This window comes from Schistocerca cancellata, chromosome 6, assembly GCF_023864275.1.
Source record: "Schistocerca cancellata isolate TAMUIC-IGC-003103 chromosome 6, iqSchCanc2.1, whole genome shotgun sequence".
Lineage (NCBI taxonomy): Eukaryota > Metazoa > Arthropoda > Insecta > Orthoptera > Acrididae > Schistocerca > Schistocerca cancellata.
Window position 1 is genome coordinate 325,834,466 of NC_064631.1, and position 21,037 is coordinate 325,855,502.

The 21,037-nt window shown below is 38.4% G+C and overlaps 1 protein-coding gene across 1 annotated transcript in view; it reads left to right on the forward strand.

Moving 5' to 3' along the window:
- Positions 1-21,037, forward strand: part of LOC126190965 (non-lysosomal glucosylceramidase) — a 250,969-nt gene that overhangs the window by 222,592 nt on the left and 7,340 nt on the right. Inside the window, exons 14-15 of the mRNA XM_049931627.1 lie at positions 5,193-5,299; positions 14,589-14,780. Of these exons, the coding sequence (XP_049787584.1) occupies positions 5,193-5,299; positions 14,589-14,780 (299 nt within the window). The remainder of the gene's footprint in view (positions 1-5,192; positions 5,300-14,588; positions 14,781-21,037) is intronic.

The following is a 21,037-nucleotide window of genomic DNA, read 5'->3' on the forward strand; positions in this document are numbered from 1 at the left end:
TAGTATTAAGTGAATAATTTTGGATGTTTTCAGTTCACATATATTTAGTAGTGCCATATCTCCTCAGGGAATTAAAAGTTTTGAGTTCTATCTTCTATTCATTTTCAAAATACATAAAGTCCATATCATGCATACATGATTTTAGGCCTAATTTTTCAGGTATACAAGTTTTGAATTTTAATGTTGTTTTAAGTGCATTACATTACTGCATTAACAGTATACACATATATTGGTGTCCCACATAACCTTAGTGACTCTTGTGGTCTGTAGTTAAGTGTCTAGATATTTTTTTAAAAAAACATAATAAATAACCATGAGCGAGAAGTGTTTAAGATGCTGTAGGAAAGTTCATTCTGGGATTCCATGCAGCTGCTTTGACAGGTGGTTACATTGGGGGAAATGTTGTGGCATGGGAATTAGTGAAGTAAATGGGTGTCTTCCGTGGTGTTGCAAAGTGTGTGCAAGGAATAGGAAAATAGCTGAACAGGAAAGGAAGAGGATAGCCTTTAATGCTGAACTGGATAGTGCTATGGAGGAACTGATGAGGTTAAGGGGGAGAAAGGTAAAGACAGGTGGGAAATGGTAGCAAGGAACAGGGGCTGCAGAAAGAGAACAGTATCTGACAGTTTCGTCATTGGCACAAACAATAGATTTGCCTTGCTCCCTTTGTTGACTAAGGAAGAGGTTCAAATAGATGTATGTGTAGTTAATACTCAACAGGCTTCCACTGAGAAACCAACTGTTTCATAAAAAAAAGTAGAAAATCGGAGGAAAGATCTATGGTCAGGTTGTAACCATGGAAGCGGTGTGGGCCAGATCTTACAGGAAAAATTAGGTGACAGATACCAGATCACAAGCTTTTTCAAATGCAGTGTGATCAGTCCCAACTGAACAGCTCTGTTAGGAGAGTCAATATAGAGTTAGATCAACTGCTTTGGGTGGCTGCTTTGTCAAGCATGGGTTTGGTTCCTGTTGATATCATTGGTATGTGGGACTTCACAAGGCTAGGTCTGCATCTCAATAGGAAAGGGAAGGGTAAATTGACCAGGATGATAGAAAAATCTTGTGTGGGGGGGGGGGGGGGGGGGGCTAAATGAGAAGCTCAAACAGACAGGTACTAGAGATATTAAAATAGCATGAGATTCTCATAAAAGTACAGTATATAGTATCAGAATATCAGGGGATTAGAAAACAGAGTAGATGAGCTTCTTGATTTGAGGGTAGAATAGATGTACTGTGCCTGTTTGAATATCATATAGTCACGGGTATAGAAAAGGTAAATGCTGGTGGTTATAAGCTTTTAGCACATGTAAGTAGAGACACTTAGGAGAGAGGAGGAGTTGCCATATATGGTAAAATTTATCATAATGTGACAGATTCAGAAACCAAAATTTTTTTGTAGAGCAATGTATAGAAGAATTTCACTGTGAGCTTAGACTAAATAATGGTATTTTTATAATTGTAGCTGTGTATTGGTCCCCACTGGGAAATTTTCAGCTATTTCTGAAAGACTTGGCTTATTTGTTGTGCTATTTGTTAGACAGGGGGTAGCAAATTATGGTTTGTGAGTATTTCAATTTAGATGTTCTGAAAAAGTCTTATAGAAAGAATGGCCTTGAAGTATTACTTGATTCTTTCAATTTGACACCAGTTATTGATTTTCCTACTCATGTAGTACAGGAAAGCAGTACATTGATAGATAATGTTTTTATAGACCAAGATAAATTTAATCAAATAAAAGCTTTTCTTGTTAAAAGTGGTCTTTCTGATCATGATGTACAGCTAGTTAGAGTATATGACATAGCTCCATACAGTTATACAAAACAGTCCTGAAAAATAGTGCATTCAATTGATGATTTAACAATTGCAAATTTTAGGGAAATCTTGCAACAGACTGGGATGAGGTGTACAGGGAACCTGATGCTAATTTGAAATTTAACCTATTTCATGATACCTTTGTGAGTATGTTTGAAAACAGATACACTAAGAAAACAGTGAAACATAATTGTAAGAAACCATCTAAAAAGGCATGGCTTACTAAAGGGTCAAAAAATCTGTAAACAGAAAATGGAAATGTATCTTATACTAGAAGGAGTAATGATCCAGAAACAGTGTGGCATTATAAAAACTACTGCACCATATTAAGAAATGTTATTAAAAAGTCCAGAAGCATGTGCATTATGTCTAAGATTAGCACCTCTCATAATATAATTAAAATAATTTAGAATATTATTAAGAGGGAAACAGAGCAATGGAGAACACAGGACTGTATTTGTATCAAAATCAGTGAAAAGTTTGTTAACAAAAAGTCAGAACTAGCAAATATTTCTGATAACAATTTTTAAGTGTTGTAGTGAAAATAGGATGCACCTGTTCATTATAAAATACGAGGCTGTATATGGCAGAGGTAGCATGTGTGCAGTTTGATAAAACTGTAATTCAGCTCACCTCTCCCACTGAAATTAAGAAAATAATAAATTCACTCAAAAGTAAAAAATTACATGGAATTGATGGCATTTCCAACAGAGTACTAAAAGCTTATTCCAATAGGTAAGTAGGATTCTCAGCCACATATGTAGTAGCACAATGAAACAGGAAATTTTTCCATATAGACTGAATATGCTATTGTTAAATCATTCCATAAAAAGGGAGATAAGTCTGTTGCTAACAACTGCTACCTAATCTCAGTTCTGATAGCTTCATCCAAAAATCCTGAAGAAATAATGAATTCAAGAGTAGCTTCACAGATTTGTAAAAATGAAGTACCAACAAAGTGTCAGTTTGGTTTTCAGAAAGGCTTTTCATCAGAAAATACTGCATATGCTTTTACTGATCAAATATGAAACAATCTGAATAACCAAACATCGCCTATTGGGATTTTTTTGTATTCTCTTCTAGATAAGTTTAAGTATTGTGGTATAAGTGTAACAGTGCACAAATGGTTTAATTAATATTTAACTGGAATAATGTGGAAGGTTGAAATTAAGAGCACAGATAGTCTGCAGAAAGTCAGTAGAGTCCTCTAACTGGGGAGGCATCAAGAATGGTGCCCACAGTGTCAGTTTTGGGTCCCTTATTGTTCTTAATATGTATTGGTGAATTTTTCCACTTTGTATTCATGAAGATGCAAAGCTAGTTCTTTTTACAGATGATACGTGTGTAGTAATCACAACTGACAAACAAGAAGTAGTAGAGGAAATTGTAAATTATGTCTTTCAGAAAATTATTAAGTGGTTATTTGTGAATGGACTTTCACTAAATTGTGAGAAAACACTATGTATACAATTCTGTACAGTAAATGGCATAATACCATTGATAAATATAGACGTTGAACAGAAGTATGTTGCTAAGGCAGAAAATTGAAAATTTGTGGGTGTGTGCAGTGATGAGAAATTGAAGTGGAAGCAACACATGATGATCTGCTGAAAGGTTTGAATTCAGCTGTTTATGCTATTAGGGTCATTGCAAATTTTGTTTATAGATACATCAGTAAATTACCCTCTTATACCTACTTTCATTCATTGCTTGCATATGGCATCATATTTTGGGGTGACTCATAATTAAGAGAAAAAGTATTCATTGCACAAAAGTGTATAATCAGAATAATAACTGGGACCCACCCAAGATCATTTGCGAACATTTATTTAAGGAACTAATGATACTCACAGTACTTTCACAATACTTATATTCAGTAATGAAATTTGTTATTAATAACCCATCCCAGTTCCAAAATAATGGGAATATGCACAGCTACAACACTAAAAGAAAGGATGATCTTCACTATTTTGGGTTAAATCTGACTTTGGCACAGAAAGGAGGGAACTATGTTGCCACAAAATTCTTTGGTCATTTACCAAATAGCAGTAAAAGTCTGACAGATACTAAACAACATTTAAAAATTAATTAAAAGAATTTCTGAATGAATTTTTAGACATGAAGTAGTAAATATTAAAAAAACAAAAAGAAAGAAAGATTGCATCTTGTAAAGAAACCTTATGTTAAACTGACACATTCCACATCATTACAAAATATCATATCCATGATCCGTGGAACAAGAATTAATGTAATGTGATCACAATTTTTTCTATCTTTGTCTAGCTTCAACTATATGTTCTCTGTTTGGCTTTTGTGTAAGATGTTAAGTGACTGTATATCTGTTCTACCAACAAAAATACTCTTCTGGCTCCACTAATAAACTCTTTTTGCCTTTTGTAATCATAACTGCTATGCCAGTCTAATAATCACTAACTTCTGTATCTTTGTTGCCACTGACAGAAAGCTCAGTTTTCAGTTGATAAGATTAATATATTGTTCTTCCATATGGGCTGTTGCACCAGTTGTCAAGACATTTATCTAATCCCAATGAACAATGTGTCTTACCAGTGTTTTGATTTAACAACATATGACATAATTGATAGGGAGAGAGGTCCTAAATGATAGACTAGAAGAGAAGTGGTATGCAAATTACAATTAATAGTCAAATTATTCTAATGAGGTAGAAAAATACACTTATTTGAAAGTTCTTAAAGGTATTATGACTTTACAGTTCAGATGGTGTGTAGAAAGTGAGAAATCTGTAGTATTTTGTGTAGAAAGTAAGTCACTGAAGCAAAGCAGGATGCATCTTGAGTAAGCTGAAAGTATCTTGATCTTTTAGAATACTCTTCCCTTCTATAAGTAAACAGTGAAAGGGTAATCAGAATAGATCATAAAAACTTAATAAAAAACCTAGTCATTTAGAAGCACAAAGGGTGAATCCTTCCAATTGGTATCGTTTGTGTACATGGAGGAGGGAGATTTGATTATGATAACTGAAGCTTCTTTCAAATGCCTTTTTAATACACTGCCCTGTTTTGGTTATATGTGTAATGTTAGCAAGTATCTTAATATACACATAAATTTCATTGTATATCTTTGCATGCAACTGGAGCATGATTGACACTGCTGTTGGAAAGTGATTATAGCTTGCAGTTTCATCCTCTTCTGTTCTCCAGTTATTATCCACAGGGATGAATCTGGTACTACAAAATGAGAACAAGTCATAATTTGATTTATTGTGCACTTTTAATGTTTAAAGCAGTAGTAATTAACAGCATATCTACCAACTGTATTATAAACTATATTATAAACAAATTTCTTATCAGCACTATTAATATTTTCTGTTTCTACAACACTAATTTTCTAATGTCTAGGGGAATATTACAACTTTGACACATCCAATAGAAGCCAGTCAAAGTCAATTATGGCTGATCAGCTTTGTGGCCTTTGGTATTTGAGAGCATGCGGTGTAACAGAAGAGGTATGTTGTTAAGTTACTACTATAGTAAACTCTCTCTCTCTCTCTCTCTCTCTCTCTCTCTCTCTCTCTCTCTGTGTGTGTGTGTGTGCGTGTGTGTGTGTGTGTGTGTGTGTGTGTGCGCGTGTGTGTGTGTTACCCAACATACATACCTAAATTGGTCCTATCCTGTGACCTAGTTTCTAGTTGAGATTGGGGATGCGTCAGGTGGAGCAGTTCAGAGGAACAAGGATGACAAGATAGGGAGAGTGAGATGAAGGGACACGAGGATGATCTCTCATGCCGTATTCACACATGTACATAGTGCATCAACCACCCCTACTAAAAAGAAGCTGCCCTCTGTTACTCAATAATAAACCAGTGCTTCGGTCATCTTTCATCAAGCCCTGAAATGAAGAACATTCTTCCCAGCATCTTTCACACCTCTACCCAAAGTTGTGTGCCATCTCCAACCAATCCATGAAATATCTTGGTCCGTTTTTAAGCTATGCATACTCCCAGCTCTGTGACATGTAGGCCGTATGCATGTGAAAGACTGTATCAAGATGTGTGTCATGTTCTCACCTAGAATTTTCTACTATAGTCCTGTCACAGGTGTGCCCTTCCCCATCATCTCCCAAGTGAGGGGGCGCAGTGGTTAGTACACTGGACTCGTATTCAGTAGGGCGAAGTTTCAGACCCGCGTCTGACTATACTGATTTAGGTTTTCTGTGATTTCCCTAAATTGCTTTAGGCAAATGCCAGGATAGCTCCTTTAAAAAGGCATGGTAGACTTCCTTCCCCATACTTCCCTAATCCGATGGGACTGATGACTTGCTATTTGGTCTCCTCCCCCAGAACCAATGAGTCAATCCCCACCAAAGACAGGTCCAACCGTGAAAGTATTCTTGTCATATAGGGATTGGACAAAAATATGTAAAACCCAAAAATACAACACAACTCATTACCTTGTCTAATACGGTGTAGGAAACCCATCGGCATTCAAAACAGCTTCCAGTTGTGGTGGGAATGGTTAAATACAGGTCCCGTGTGGTTTTCAAGGTAATGTTATACCATTCTTCCTGCAAAATAGTGGCATGTTCAGATAATGATGATAGAGGTGGGTAGTGATCATGCACCATTCTTTCCAAACAAGACTACAAAGGCTCAATTATATTGAGGTCTGGTAACTGTGGTGGCTAGGATAGATGTAACAAGTCATCCTTATTCTCACAAAGATGCAAGCTGTGTGAACACCACTCCTGTCATCTTGGAACAAAGTGTCACAATTGAAGAAGAAAGATTGTACCATGGGATGGACTTGATCACCTAAAATGGTCATGTAATCCTTGGCAGTAATAGTACCTTGCAGAGTAAGTATGGGGCCCATGGAATATCATGATATGACTGCCCAAATCATCACCGAACCCGTTCCATGTTTCAGTCTTGGGATGTAAACTCAACCACAAGGTGGAAACAGTGTGAAACATGACTCATCTGACCAAATGACTGTCTTCCATTGCTCCACAGTCCAGATTTTAAGGGCTCGCCAGTATGTTTTCCAGTTACAGGCATTTGCACCACTGATGAGTATTTGGAATTCCAGCTCATCCTGCAGTTCCCTGCTTCTGAGCTCTCTTCATGTTGTTTTGGTGCTGACAGGGTTCGTGAGTGTGACATTCAGTTCTGCAGAGAACTTTGCAGCTGTCACCCTCCTATTTTTTGTCATAATCCTCTCCAGGACCATCTTTCATAATCATTCAACATGCGCTTTTCTTGGTATTGTGACTTAGCGAATTGTTTTTCTGTGTTCCATATATGCTGTTTAAATCTTTGATACACTGCCTCTCGATACACTGCCTCCCATGTACTGGGAACTTGGAACATATAAGTTTAAGCAATGAGCAGGGAGCATAAAATTATGAGGTGCATCCATAACAAGTAAGTTTCTCACTCGTCCCACAGATTTCAAATCGTCTGTTGTGCAAGTGACGGTGTGTACATGATAAAGTAATGATATGGTATAGTGCATGTGCTAACAGAACTTCTCAAGATCTCACAATAGCTTTGATAGCTTCGTAGCAGCAATTGAAAATGAAGGTTCATATTCCAGCTCCCACCCTGTGTCAAGTGAAGTCAGTGATAGTTTTTGAATGCACAGAACATAGCACCGATTAAAATTTGTCAGCTGTGCCAGGTCTGTGAACCTAACATAATAAGCAAGATAGTGCACCACTGGTGCAGAGACTTTGCAGCAGGTCCCCAAAATGTTCATGATGCTTAGTACATCGGGAGGCCATCCATCATTACAGACGACCTTGTGGAGCTTGTGCAGGGATACGTTATTGAAAATTGTTGCTTCACAATCGTGAAACTCGGCAGTCAGTTCCAACAGATGTACCACTTGTTGTTGCATGAAACTGTCATGGAGCACCTGTTATGAAAATTGTGCTCAAGGTGAGTGTCGAAGTAAATGACTCCACAACACTAAACAAAACACATGGGCAAGCTTGAGTTCTCTGCAGTGGTATCATGATGATGGCAACAAGTTTCTAGACTGGATCATCATAGGTGATGAGATGTTGGTTGTACACAGCACATCAGAAACCAAGCAGCAGTCACTGCACTGGTGTCACATAGTCTCCTTGCAGATAAACTTCAAGCCAACTGTGTTGGTGCAGAAAATAGTGGTTTCAGTGTACTGATACAGCCAGGGAGTCTCCTCACTAAATTCCAGGAGTCTCCTCACTAAATTCCTGACCAGATATGAGATGGGGATTGTTAAGGAGGAGGGTGAGGCAATGCAGCTATTCAGAACAAGTAGTGTGGGTTGTTCAGTGCCAGTACTCTCTTGCTGCACAATAAAATCCAACCATACATGGCTCGATATATGACAGAGCTGCTGGAAATGGCGGCTTGAAGATGTTTGATTGTCCACCCTACAGTCCCAACAGATTTCCATCTGTTCCAGAAACTCAAGAACTTCGTGTCTGGTAGGAGTCAGCATTTTCAAACAGAGAGAGAGGCAGAGATGGGTGTCACATGGTGGTTCCAATCATCGACAGCAGATATCTGATACAGAGATACAAAAGTTGGTCTCACAGTACGACTAATGTCTGAATTATGGTGGTAAACACGTTGAAAATTAGCTCAACACTTCCTGTATCTGTTCCAATAAATCTTTCAGATAAATTGTGTTTTGTTTCTGTTCGTGATCTCAGGGAAACGTACATATTTTATATAAGTGATCGGAACAGTTTTCTTTGACTCATTCTTAATTACTATTTAAAAAGGTGATAATATCATAGATATTTAGAAAGGGAAATGTTAATAATTGCAGATTTTTAAGTAATGGGCATCACAATTTCCTTGGCTATACAGCATGTTTCTAGTAATTCTTTTCTGCTGTTTCAGTACACAGTATGTTACTCAAAATTCCCCAAACAAAATACTGAATCTGATAACTGATTGGAAGTAGCTATGGTTGGCACTTGTTTTCTGAGTCCATGTCAGTGGCATTAGCTAATATTTGCAGCCCAGTTGCAAAACTACATAATTTGTTTGTAGATAACTCAGCTGTTTATTCCAGTTTAAATTCTTATCTAGGTTTAATCTTAAAATTTCACAGAACCCACTTTTTCTAGATCAAGATTGTTATGACTTATTTTAATTTCCTGGGATTTTGACTGTTTTGGTCTGAACAGGATCATGTGGATTTTTGGGACATTCATGGTCAATCCACTGAGTTGAAACCATGTTTCCGGATGTTTTATTGTATTAATGATGCAGAAAGGGATGTTTTCTGACTCATGGTCTTCAGTTACCACATCATCTCTACATAGAATTTATGGGGCATGTTGTAGTGACCCCTTATCAGCTAGAAGGCCCGCACAACAGATAAGCGAGGTGGGCTGCCGATCTCCCTTCAAGAGCTTGTATCAAAACACCACCAGGGAATGTAAACATCGACAGACCTTCGAGTTAAACATGGCACTACTTCAAGAAAAGCCATGTGACAGAGATCCACCAATTGGAACTTATGTGACTAAGTGTAGCACTCCACAGAATTGATGTTATAAGCACACCATCAGAGTCAGACCGGCAGTGTGAACCTACAGCTAGGACAGCTCCAGCCAATACCTTCACCAGCTCTAGTCCAGTAGATTTCTGTAGAAATTTGTATCTTGTTAGGCGTAACATCACTTTGGAGTTGTATAGCATAGTATTTTGGTTGTTATTTCTTTTCATTCTCTTGTAACTTTTATCTGGCTTTTGCCAGCACAAGAATTATTGTGTTTCTTGTTGTTCTTGAGTCTGGAAATCAGCGCATGCCAAGAAGGCATTTTAGTTAAATAAAGTGTGTTCACACTTGATTGTTAGTTCTTTCCTGCCGACCGTAGGACACTACAGGGCATTTACATTGACGGGTAAATCAATGAGGAAAAAACAAAATAAGTCCTGGAAGCAGCCTTATGGGACACCTTGTGGTACTGTTTTCATTTTGAAAGAATAACTTGCTGCATTTGAAGAAATAATCACCCTTTGTTTGCTCTTATACAGGTATGAAATAAGCTGACGTAGAATACTACCCTTCCGATATAGAATACCACCCTTGATCCTATACCTGTCAAGTTTATAGCTAAGCAGTGCATGATGTACTGAGTCAAAGGCTTTTGTGAGGTGGCAAAATATTCCTGCAATTTTCTTCTTATTATGTAGTGGTATACTAATCTTATAGACAGATTTGTTAATTGCATCTATAGTGCTTTTTCTACTCTGGCAGCCAAGTGTGTTTTTCAAAATTACCTCATATTTGCCTGTAATATTTAGAATCTGGATGGCAGCACCTTTTCAAGATGTTTCTGGTAGGACTGGAAGAAGAGAGATGCTGCGATGATTTCACATATCCTCTCTTGACCTATCTTTGAACAGCAGTTTTACTTGTGTATACTTCAGCACCTTTGGGAAACATCCATGTTCAAGAGATTGCTTTATTATTATAGTATCATCTTATCTGTAATGCAAATTTAAGGACATTTATGGTTATTCCATCCCAAATGTGCAGAATTTTTGTTTCTAAATGTAGATATAATATATAAACAGTGGAAACTCCAGTTTGTAATATCAGCAATATAAGGAAAAGGATATATCATTACTAAGCATAAAGATGACACATTGAGTTTCAGACAGGCACAAAGAAAAGATATTTACACATTTAGTTTTTAGCAAAGCCTTCTTCCAAGAAGGGAAACATACATACATTCAGTCACACAAGAAAGCATGCTTCTTGCGCACAATAGTACCATCTCTAGCATTCCTGTCCTAGCTGCTAGAGATGGTGTTCATCATGGTATGCGGAGAACATCGGAGGGACTCATCTCATTTCATGGCATTTATTTCAGAAAATCGTAGTACTACTAAAGAAGTGGGTTAATTAAAGAACAGAATAGTACTGTGGAATATGTGTGCTACTTAATTATTTTGAGATTTATCAACGGTACCACAATTGGCTGAAGTGAACACTTTCTCTTTGTGAATTAAACCTAGTGGACACTCACAGCCAGTGAAAGCACATATGTTCCAGCACGATGGAGGAGCTAGGCATGAACCAAAACTTTTTGACAACTGCCCACTGTAGGATTGAATGCCACCTGGTGGCATTATGGGCACATGTCACAGTAAGGAAAGTATAAAGTGGTGCAGAGTTCAATGGGGAATGGTTCTATTGATGATATGGATTGTAAATGGGGAAATCCATTGACATGAGCAACTTTGACAAAGTATAGATTGTTACAGCCTGATCTTGGGAAGAAATATGTTGAAAATGGTGAAGCTAATTGGCTGTTTCTGTGCAACTGTCATGAAGATCTATGGAAAATGCTGGGAGGACTATGAAACCACTGGTGACAATAAGTTGTTGGATGCCCATGCCTCATCACAGAACGTGGACATCAGAGGCTTGTGCTCTATAAAGCGGGGAACGTAGCAATATTTGGCAGTTATGATGACAGAGACAAGCGTGCTGATGGAGATGAACATGTTGCTCCACAACAGACAACCCCTACATGTTCCTATGTTGACCGAACAGCATCATCAATTATGATTTAAGGGGACACAGATTCATCAAGGCTGGACTGTAAATCAATGGACACATTTCTCCTGGTTGGATGAATCATGTTTCTTGTTACACCAGGTCAGTTGTTGTCTGGATACACTGTCATCCAGCTCGAAACGAGCACTGCGCCATGGTTGTAGGCTGGTGGATGGCGTAATCTTGGGGAACGTTCACCTGGGCTTCAGTGGAACCTGTGGTAGTAACTTTGTGGACTATTTGAATATTATTGCAGACCACACGCAACTCTTCATGGTTGATGTCTTCTCTGACAGTGATGGCATCTTCCAGCAGGATGACTGTTGTATGACAAGGACAGAATCATGCTACAGTAGTTTGAGAATTGTGAGAGTGAATTCATGTTGATGTCTTGGCTGCCAGACTCACATGATCTGCATATGAAGGAACATATTTATGCTATTGAGTGCCGGCTCCATGTCCACAAACTACTGGCCTATGCCTTAAAGAAATTGAATGACCTGTGCATGGACATCTGATGCCATATGTCTCCGGAAACCTACCAAGGCCTAGTTGAATCTATACCATATGGAATTACTTATGTATTTCATTCAAAAAGTGGACAAACGTGCTATTAAACTGGCAGTCATAATGTTTTAGCTCATTATTGTGTGTTCATACCAAATTCCAAGACTGTAGGTTGAGGAACTATTCACAGGGACAGGATGGTAACTGTCAATGTGTAAGTACTGTTGTTTATTTGATTTTTTGATGTGTAATGAGTTGTTGAGCTGGCCAACAGTGAGGATCAAGGAAACACAAGAAGTTGATTTAAAGTTTATAAAAGGCGCATGTGAAATTTAATTCTGAAAATAAGTTAAAGAATCAAAGAATTTCAACAATTCAGTCTGACTGTGAATTCATGTTGTAAAAACAATATCAGTATATTGGAATTACACAGGGACCTATAAGTCCATACCAAAGTATAGCTGAAATCCTTTTGTAAAAAGAAATCATGCCATTAAAAGGGCTTTGGTGCTCATGATAGGGTAAGATCAGCTAAATGAAGATAGTCCACAAAAATTATGCTCAATATGCCTGAATGAGGCTCACAATAAATGTTTTTAATGAAGAAATGGAAACTACAGAAAGGATTTGTTCATGTTAGTAAAATCTTGCCCACTCGCCATTAAAATACGAGAGAGCCTTGAAATAAAATTCAGAAAGGTACATAAAGCATAACATTTGTCAGTCACAAAATGAAATTCATAAGCAGACTCCAGTTTCAGGTGGGTTTAATCTAATGATCAGCAATGCCTATCCTCTGTTGGTTGTGATTGAATTAAAGCCAAAAAATGAAATTTCTTCAAATGCTGAGATTTGCAAATGTTAACACTTGCTTCAAAAAGTTGGTTGATCCAACAGGTGGATTCTGAATTTATTTTTTCAACCAGAATTGTCAAAAAAGCTAGAAAGCTTCATTATTACATGGTTATATTAGGAATGCCAGGCAAGGACGGTGGGAATATCTTGAGACATAACACAAAAAGCAGAATTTTAGCTCTCTTCAAGGATGGTGAACTTACATGGCATAAAAATCTGTTACATGTAGAAACACTCCAGAGGGTCTCCAAAACAAACAAAATCTTTTTTTAGTGCAGAGACACCTGTTCCTACTAACAATTCAAGAATAAACAAAGTAAGAAGTGATAATATTCAGCAATGTGTAATGAAAGTAGCTTCAAATAAGATGGCTAGTTTAATTGTAATAACATCTAGAATAGTCAATAATAACTGCAGGAGTTCAGTAGAACTGATAACTTACGACTTCTTTGTGGAGCTACTAAAGAACATTTAACAAACTTTGTGTTTCCAAAATTATTTGTTGTTGTTGTTGTGGTCTTCAGTCCTGAGACTGGTTTGATGCAGCTCTCCATGCTACCCTATCCTGTGCAAGTTTCTTCATCTCCCAGTACCTACTGCAACCTACATCCTTCTGAATCTGCTTAGTGTATTCATCTCTTGGTCTCCCTCTACGATTTTTACCCTCCACACTGCCCTCCAATGCTAAATTTGTGATCCCTTCATGCCTCAGAACATGTCCTATTAACCGGTCCCTTCTTCTTGTCAAGTTGTGCCACAAACTCCTCTTCTCCCCAATTCTATTCAATACCACCTCATTAGTTATGTGATCTACCCATCTAATCTTCAGCATTTTTGTGTAGCACCACATTTCGAAAGCTTCTATTCTCTTCTTGTCCAAACTATTTGTCGTCCATGTTTCACTTCCATACATGGCTACACTCCATACAAATACTTTCAGAAACGACTTCCTGACACTTAAATCTATACTCGATGTTAACAAATTTCTCTTCTTCAGAAACACTTTCCTTCCGTTGCCAGCCTACATTTTATATCCTCTCTACTCCGACCATCATCAGTTATTTTACTTCCCAAATAGCAAAACTCCTTTACTACTTTCAGTGTATCACTTCCTAATCTAATTCCCTCAGCATCACCTGACTTAATTCGACTACAATTATTATTGTTATGAAATATATTACATTCTGCATGGATTTTTGTGATGGAAAAGACAATATTATATTGTCTTTTCCATCACAAAATTCCATGCAGAAAGGATGGCCTTGGCCTTGGGGGTTTCTCCAAAGCAATAGATCCTTTAGCATCTCAAGAACTGATGGATATTGATACAGCTGACAGTTCATATGGAAAATCTTCTATATTATATAATTAGACTGTCCTACTATATCACTGAATGAGTTTGTTGTACTCCATGATACGTGAACTACATTGATTATGATGGAGGAAGAAATTTGTAGATTGTTTAGAGTTTGAAAGGTCATATCGATCAGAAATGCAGAATATTATGAAAAGTATGTCCAGATATTTAGATGTGCATTCTAATACGGAAATTAATCGAATAATGGACAGTATTTGAACAAATTCTCAAAACTTTAATATTGATAAAGACACCACAAAAAGCAACTACACATTAGTCCTAAAAACAATAATATACTTAGTGTTTCGAATGTACCTACAAGAGCAAAGTTTAGCAGCAAATTAAAATTACTCTCATGTAATAAAAATTGGCAAAATCAAAAGTACAGTATCAGGTATTGGTGCGTGCGTCCATGCTCATGCACGCACACACACACACGCACACACACAAGCGTGCATGCTCTTGATGAAGTGCATTAACTAAATTCTGAAAATGTGTTTCAGGTTTTTCCAGCTGAAAATGTTAAGAGTGCTTTGAACAAAATCTTTACATATAATGTCCTGAAATTCAAAAATGGGCAGCTTGGAGCTGTGAATGGCATGATGCCTTCAGGACAGGTAGATGCAACAAGTATTCAGAGTGAAGAAGTGTGGTGTGGTGTGGTCTATGGATTAGCCGCTCTTATGATTCATGAGGTAAGTTACAGTTTTTGTTATTCATTTGTCATCTATCACTTTCGTCATGGTTATTGAAAATTGTGTCATTATCTACAGGGGATGGACAAAAATATGGAAGCAATTTGAGAAATATATGCTCGAACATTAATGCTGAGGCTAGCCGGTGTGACTGGTAGTGATTGAATTCAAACATTGCTGTAAAACTCCTTGTTTGTTAACCTTGAATGAAACAACACAAACAGAACTGGAAAATCAATTGTGACGATGGTGGCAGGTGCCCACTATGAAGTAGTCCACAGCCATCAGAAATGGTGATGAGCTGGGAGATGCAGGTCAAGGTGCAGGAACAATTGACTGATGCCCATTGGATGATCCTGGCAAAGGTGTGAGACAGTACTGTCTGATAGGTAGCAGCTGTAGCAGTTGTTGTAGTTTAGAGTGTAGACTCAAGGGCAACTGAGCAGCGGCTTAAAGTACCTGTCAGTGGAGGAATACAGGCATGGTGTGCCATAGACATGTGACCACACAGAAGCAAATACATATCTGTGACTGCAGTGCTGTTTACCACGATCTGTATGCCACGTATCGGTATGGCTTGTGCCTCCAGACACTGTTAACAGCTGCACGAGGCTTGGCGGTAAACAGCCCCAGTGAATCATCTGTTGACAATCTATCTCACGAAGTAAATCTCGGAGTAAAGGGAAGGGGGCAAGGGGCATGTCTTACCTGCAGAGCTCATGTGTGAGAGAGATGGCTGAAATTGCAGGGGCTCAACCCTGAATATACTACACTAGCCAAGCCTGGGAGTTTCTCTGTTGCATTGACCATGAACGGCAACTGTGCAATGTCCTCAATACTTTACAAGTGTCTGTCATGGTGAGAACAGCATTCCGTATAGTTGTGGATGCATTCTGTCAGAGATAAGTGAGTCCGAACATGGGAAAATCCTTGGCACTCATATGGTGGGTGCTTCTGTAACCTAGGTAGCTGAAGTGTTTGGTGTTTGAACAGGCACTGAATCAAAGATTTATACTGCATACAGGAAAATGGAAAAATTCGTGTCTTAAGTAGCAACACAGACAAAAGGGTGGGTGTGTTCAGTGATGATGACCGATGGTCATTGAAGAGACTGTGATGAAAAATAAGAGGACGAAAGCTGCAAAAGTAACTGCAGAACTGACTGTCTCACTCCCAAACCCTTTCAGCATCAAAGCAACATGAAGGGAGCTCTAGAAGCAATGACCTGCAGTGTTAGCTGGAACTCCAAAGCCACTCATCATTGACAAATTTCTATAACAAGGAGCTGAAGCCACAAACTTGCACTGTGAAGGAATAGAAGAATGTCATTTGGTTAGGTTAGTCTTCTTTCACACAGTTTTCAACTTCTGGCCAAGATTACATCCCAAGAGCAATACATGACAGGGAGTTTTGATGATGATTTGGGCAGCTGCGTCGCAGTATTCCATGCACTCCATGGCTACTCCGCAAGGTCACATTACTGCCAAGGATTATGTGACCATTTTGGCTGATCAGGTCCATCCCATGGTATATGTTTGTTCCTCATTGTTGCTGTTTTCAAAGATGGTAGGGCAGTGGCAGTGGTGGGCAGCTGTCTATGTTGAGAATTTGTTTAGTTTTCAAGTAGAAAAAGGACCTGTAACTGCAGAGCCTGGATTTTTGTGACCTAGTATCATTGGAAAGTTATCATTAAAATGATCTGAAAATATTGATGAAATGACGTAAAATGTTAAGTGGACTATATAATGAACTAAAGTGCTGAAAACTTTGTACTTTTAATGCGAAAAGTTCCTTCAGATTGAACATTAATATACAAGTTTCTACAGGTTTTAGACTTTGCTGTAGGTCATTAAAATTTTTGTTCTCTTCACACTTGTTATAATGTGGTGGTTTTTTACACCCTCTTCTGTATAGCACACACATTCAGTCTATATGTGGCATTTGTTGTTGGTACATACTTCATGAAGAAACCCATACATTCAAAGTCTTGTTGTTACATGCCTGGTTCTCTGGTCCAGTTGTCATCCAGTGTGGCTGCTGTGCTGTGGACTTCTTGTACATGTGAAAACACCTACTTCAAAACTGCCATACCAACTAATATATTAGTTGTGAAGGTTAAAAGGTGTTCAGTTTTTTGCATGAAGTCGCTTTCCCCAGCATCACCTACAAGCTTCAGCAATTGCCGCTAGGGTGATCTGCTCATTCTGTTTTCATTCTTTCAGCAGCATAGGTCTTGAATCATTTGTTTATGTACATGAAAAGTTAGCTTCACAGCGAAATAATGAGCTTAGGCTTCAACTAAGTAAGTAAATACTTAGTGAGGTGTCAAGATGTTCTTAATCCATGTGAAAGGAATCTCATTATAGCATTTGTTGTAGTCACTTATTTGTAATATAGTAGCAAAGCATCATTTGATGTGGTGAAAGAGATTGGACAAGTATTGTGATGAAGAATGTGGATTTGCTGAAATTCATATTAATGCAGAACAGTCAATGTTGTAAAGGTACACTCCTGGAAATGGAAAAAAGAACACATTGACACCGGTGTGTCAGACCCACCATACTTGCTCCGGACACTGCGAGAGGGCTGTACAAGCAATGATCACACGCACGGCACAGCGGACACACCAGGAACCGCGGTGTTTATCCAGGACTATATTAAACAGAAGTGGAGATAGCCCGTCACCTTGACGTACTCCAGTTTTTATGAGAAAAGGTTCAGAGATTTCTCCCCTGAATTTAACTTTAGATACAGTGTCTGTCAGTGATTCTTTGATAAGCCTTAGTGTTTTGGAGTCAAGTCCAAGTTCCTCTAAAATGTTAAACAAAGATTGCCGGTCAATTGAGTCATAGGCTTTCTTAAAATCTACAAATGTACAAATTATGGGGGCATTTCTAATTGCTTTGTGTTTTAATATTGTCTTTAAATTAAATATTTGTTCTATGCATGAGCGACCGGGGCGGAAGCCTGCTTGATAATCACCAATTTGGCGTTCCAGCTGCTCTTGTGTTCTTTTCAGCAGGCATGTTGAGAGAATTTTGTAGGTAACTTGTAAAAGTGAGATTCCCCTGTAGTTATTGACATTTGTTCTGTCTCCTTTTTTATGTAACGGGTGAATAAGGGCACATTTACAATCCTCTGGTAATTTTTCTGTTTCCCATATTTTTGTTATTATTTTTGTGAGCTCTTGCAACGTCTTTGGTCCTAGGTTTTTTAATAGCTCTGCAACAATGCCATCTTCGCCAGATGTTCTATTATTTTTTAAGTTTTTAATGTGACATTTGATTTCTTCCTGTGTTGGTGGTAATGAATCCGGTTGAGCGTTGGCACTGATTTCTTTGGGAAACCTTAAACTAGGTTCTGGGCAATTTAGTAGGTTAGAAAAATATTGAGCCAATACTTGACAGATTTCCTGGTTTGTTAGGGCTAATTTACCATCTGGTTTCCTGAAACATAAATTTTGAGGGATATATCCTGCGAAAGTTCTGTAGAAGTCTCTTGTATTATAGTTTTGGAAATTTTCTTCTATGGCATCCAGTTGTGCCTTTGTGTACTTCCTTTTTGCTTGCCTAATAGATTTTGAAACCTGTTTTCTAACCTCGTTAAATAAATGTAGACTTTCTTGTGATTTTTTACTGTTATATTCTTGAAATGCCTTTTTTCTCCTTTCCAATGCATTTTCACAGTCTGAATCCCACCAAGGGTGTTTGAATATCTTTTTCAAGGGAATAGTTTCCTTAGCTATTCGCGTGATTTTAGAATGAAATTCTTCCCATGTGTTTGCCTTTTCCTTCTCCCATTCTTCTTTTACTTTAGATTCTTTAATCTTCTTGGTGTCATATTTCTGTATTTCTGTTTTCTTCTGATGACTTCTTTGTGCTGTAAACTTGATTTTAATTCTAGTTAGGTAATGGTCTGAATCAATGTTTGCTCCTCTGCGTACTTGGATGTCGTAAATTTCTTTTTGTACTGGGTATGAAATCGCCACATGGTCTATTTGAAACTCGCCAATTTGTTGTATAGGAGATCTCCATGTCTTTTGTTTTCTTGGACATTTTCTTAGAGATGTTGACATTATCTTCAGGTTATTCTGCTTACATAGTTCGACGAGCCTTGTACCATTTTTATTGGTAAATTTATGTGCAGGATATTTGCCTACGGTTTTTTTGGTGGATTTTCTCTCTACCAATTTGGGCATTAAAATCGCAGAGTAGAACTTTTGTATCATCTTTTGGAATCTTGGCCATTATATTCTCCAAATTTTCCTAGAACTTTTCTGTTTCTATGGGGTTTTTCTTGTTGTCTCCGTTTGTGAGAGCATGAACATTAACCATTGTGTATGTTTTGTTGGCACATTGTAAGTGCATCGTCATTATCCTATTATTTACGGGAGTAACTTCCTTGATGGAGCTGAGCACGCTCTTGTGTATGATAAATGCCATCCCGAGATGGGGGGCTCCTCTTCCGATTCGTTTATCCGTCTTGTTCTTAAAGATGCGATAGTTGCCATAATCTGATGTTTCTTCATCTGTGAAACGTGTCTCCTGTAAAGCTAGTATTACTATCTTTTGCTTTTCAAGTTCTGTTGTAAGGTTTAGAAGTTTTCCTGGTTGGATTAATGTATTTATGTTAAAGGTTCCAATGTATGTAGGTGTTTTAAGTGGAAGTTTGCCAGAGAGCTCCGACTTTCTCTGATGTAATCGTGTAAGTCCAGGTTCCCCAGATCCGAATTCCTGGTTGCCACCTGTTGATGGGTGGATTGGTTACCACCTGGGGTAATGTTGTTATTACTTGCACGAGTCATACTTGCTTGTAATCAAGTTGGTCCAGTGTTTCCACTGGGTGTTTAGAACCAGGGATTGTTAGTTCCTGGCGCATTATGACCAGCCGCACATTGTGTGAACAGACGCTGACCAGGATGCCGATGGTTCCCACTTCAGACGCGTCCTGGATTTGGGTGTTGACAGTGCTTATTGTAATGGCGGCACTTACTCGCCATGACACAGCAACGTCTTCGGGTTCTGTGGTTTTTGAATGAGTGTGACCCTTGCCAAAAGTCACCCTCCCACACCCTCGTGATGCTGCCGCCTCGGTCCGGGACTGCTTATTTGGGTTTCCCCTTATTCGCAGCTGTCCACCATATCTGATGGATCGTTCGCTATCCGCCATCCGCCACCTGCGACCCGCCCTGTACCTGAGGCTTATATATATATATAAAATAGAAGGAAACATTCCACGAAGGAAAAATATATCTAAAAACAAAGATGATGTGACTTACCAAATGAAAGTGCTGGCAGGTCGACAGACGCACAAACGAACACACAAAATTCAAGCTTTCGCAACAAACTGTTGCCTCATCAGGAAAGAGGGAAGGAGAGGGAAAGACGAAAGGATGTGGGTTTTAAGGGAGAGGGTAAGGAGTCATTCCAGTCCCGGGAGCGGAAAGACTTACCTTATGGGGAAAAAAGGACGGGTATACACTCACACACACATACACATATATCCATCCACACATATACAGACACAAGCAGACATATTTAACATATTGGTCTTTAAATATGTCTGCTTGTGTCTGTATATGTGTGGATGGATATATGTGTATGTGTGTGCGAGTGTATACCCGTATATATATATATATGGGAAACATTCCACGTGGGAAAAATATATCTAAAAAGAAACATGATGAGACTCACCAAACAAAAGCGCTGGCTGGTCGATAGACACACAAACATACACACAAAATTCAAGCTTTCGCAACAAACGGTTGCTTTGTCAGGAAAGAGGGAAGGAGAGGGAAAGACAAAAGGATGTGGGTTTTAAGGGAGAGGGTAAGGAGTCATTCCAATCCCAGGAGCGGAAAGACTTACCTTAGGGGGAAAAAGGACGGGTATACACTCGCGCACACACACACACATATCCATCCACACGTATACAGACACCGTATGGATGGTGTCTGCATGAATGTGATTCACTTAGAATTTTGTGTGTTGTGAGGTGTAAAAGTATAGTAAATAGTGAAAAAACTGACTAATATTCATAAGTTTTTTGTGCCCTATAAACAGAGGAAAAACGAAAATGAAAGTAAGGAATCACAAAATACTCTACTTACAATGAAATATTACAAGAAAAAGAGTATGTCAGACTCAAATATAACTCTTAAAAATCACAGTAATTGTACTGATCGAGAACGAAGACCTAGCCAGTACCTCCGCTGGCAACACAGTGCTTTGATGAAAAGGAATGTAGCCTCCTTGTCA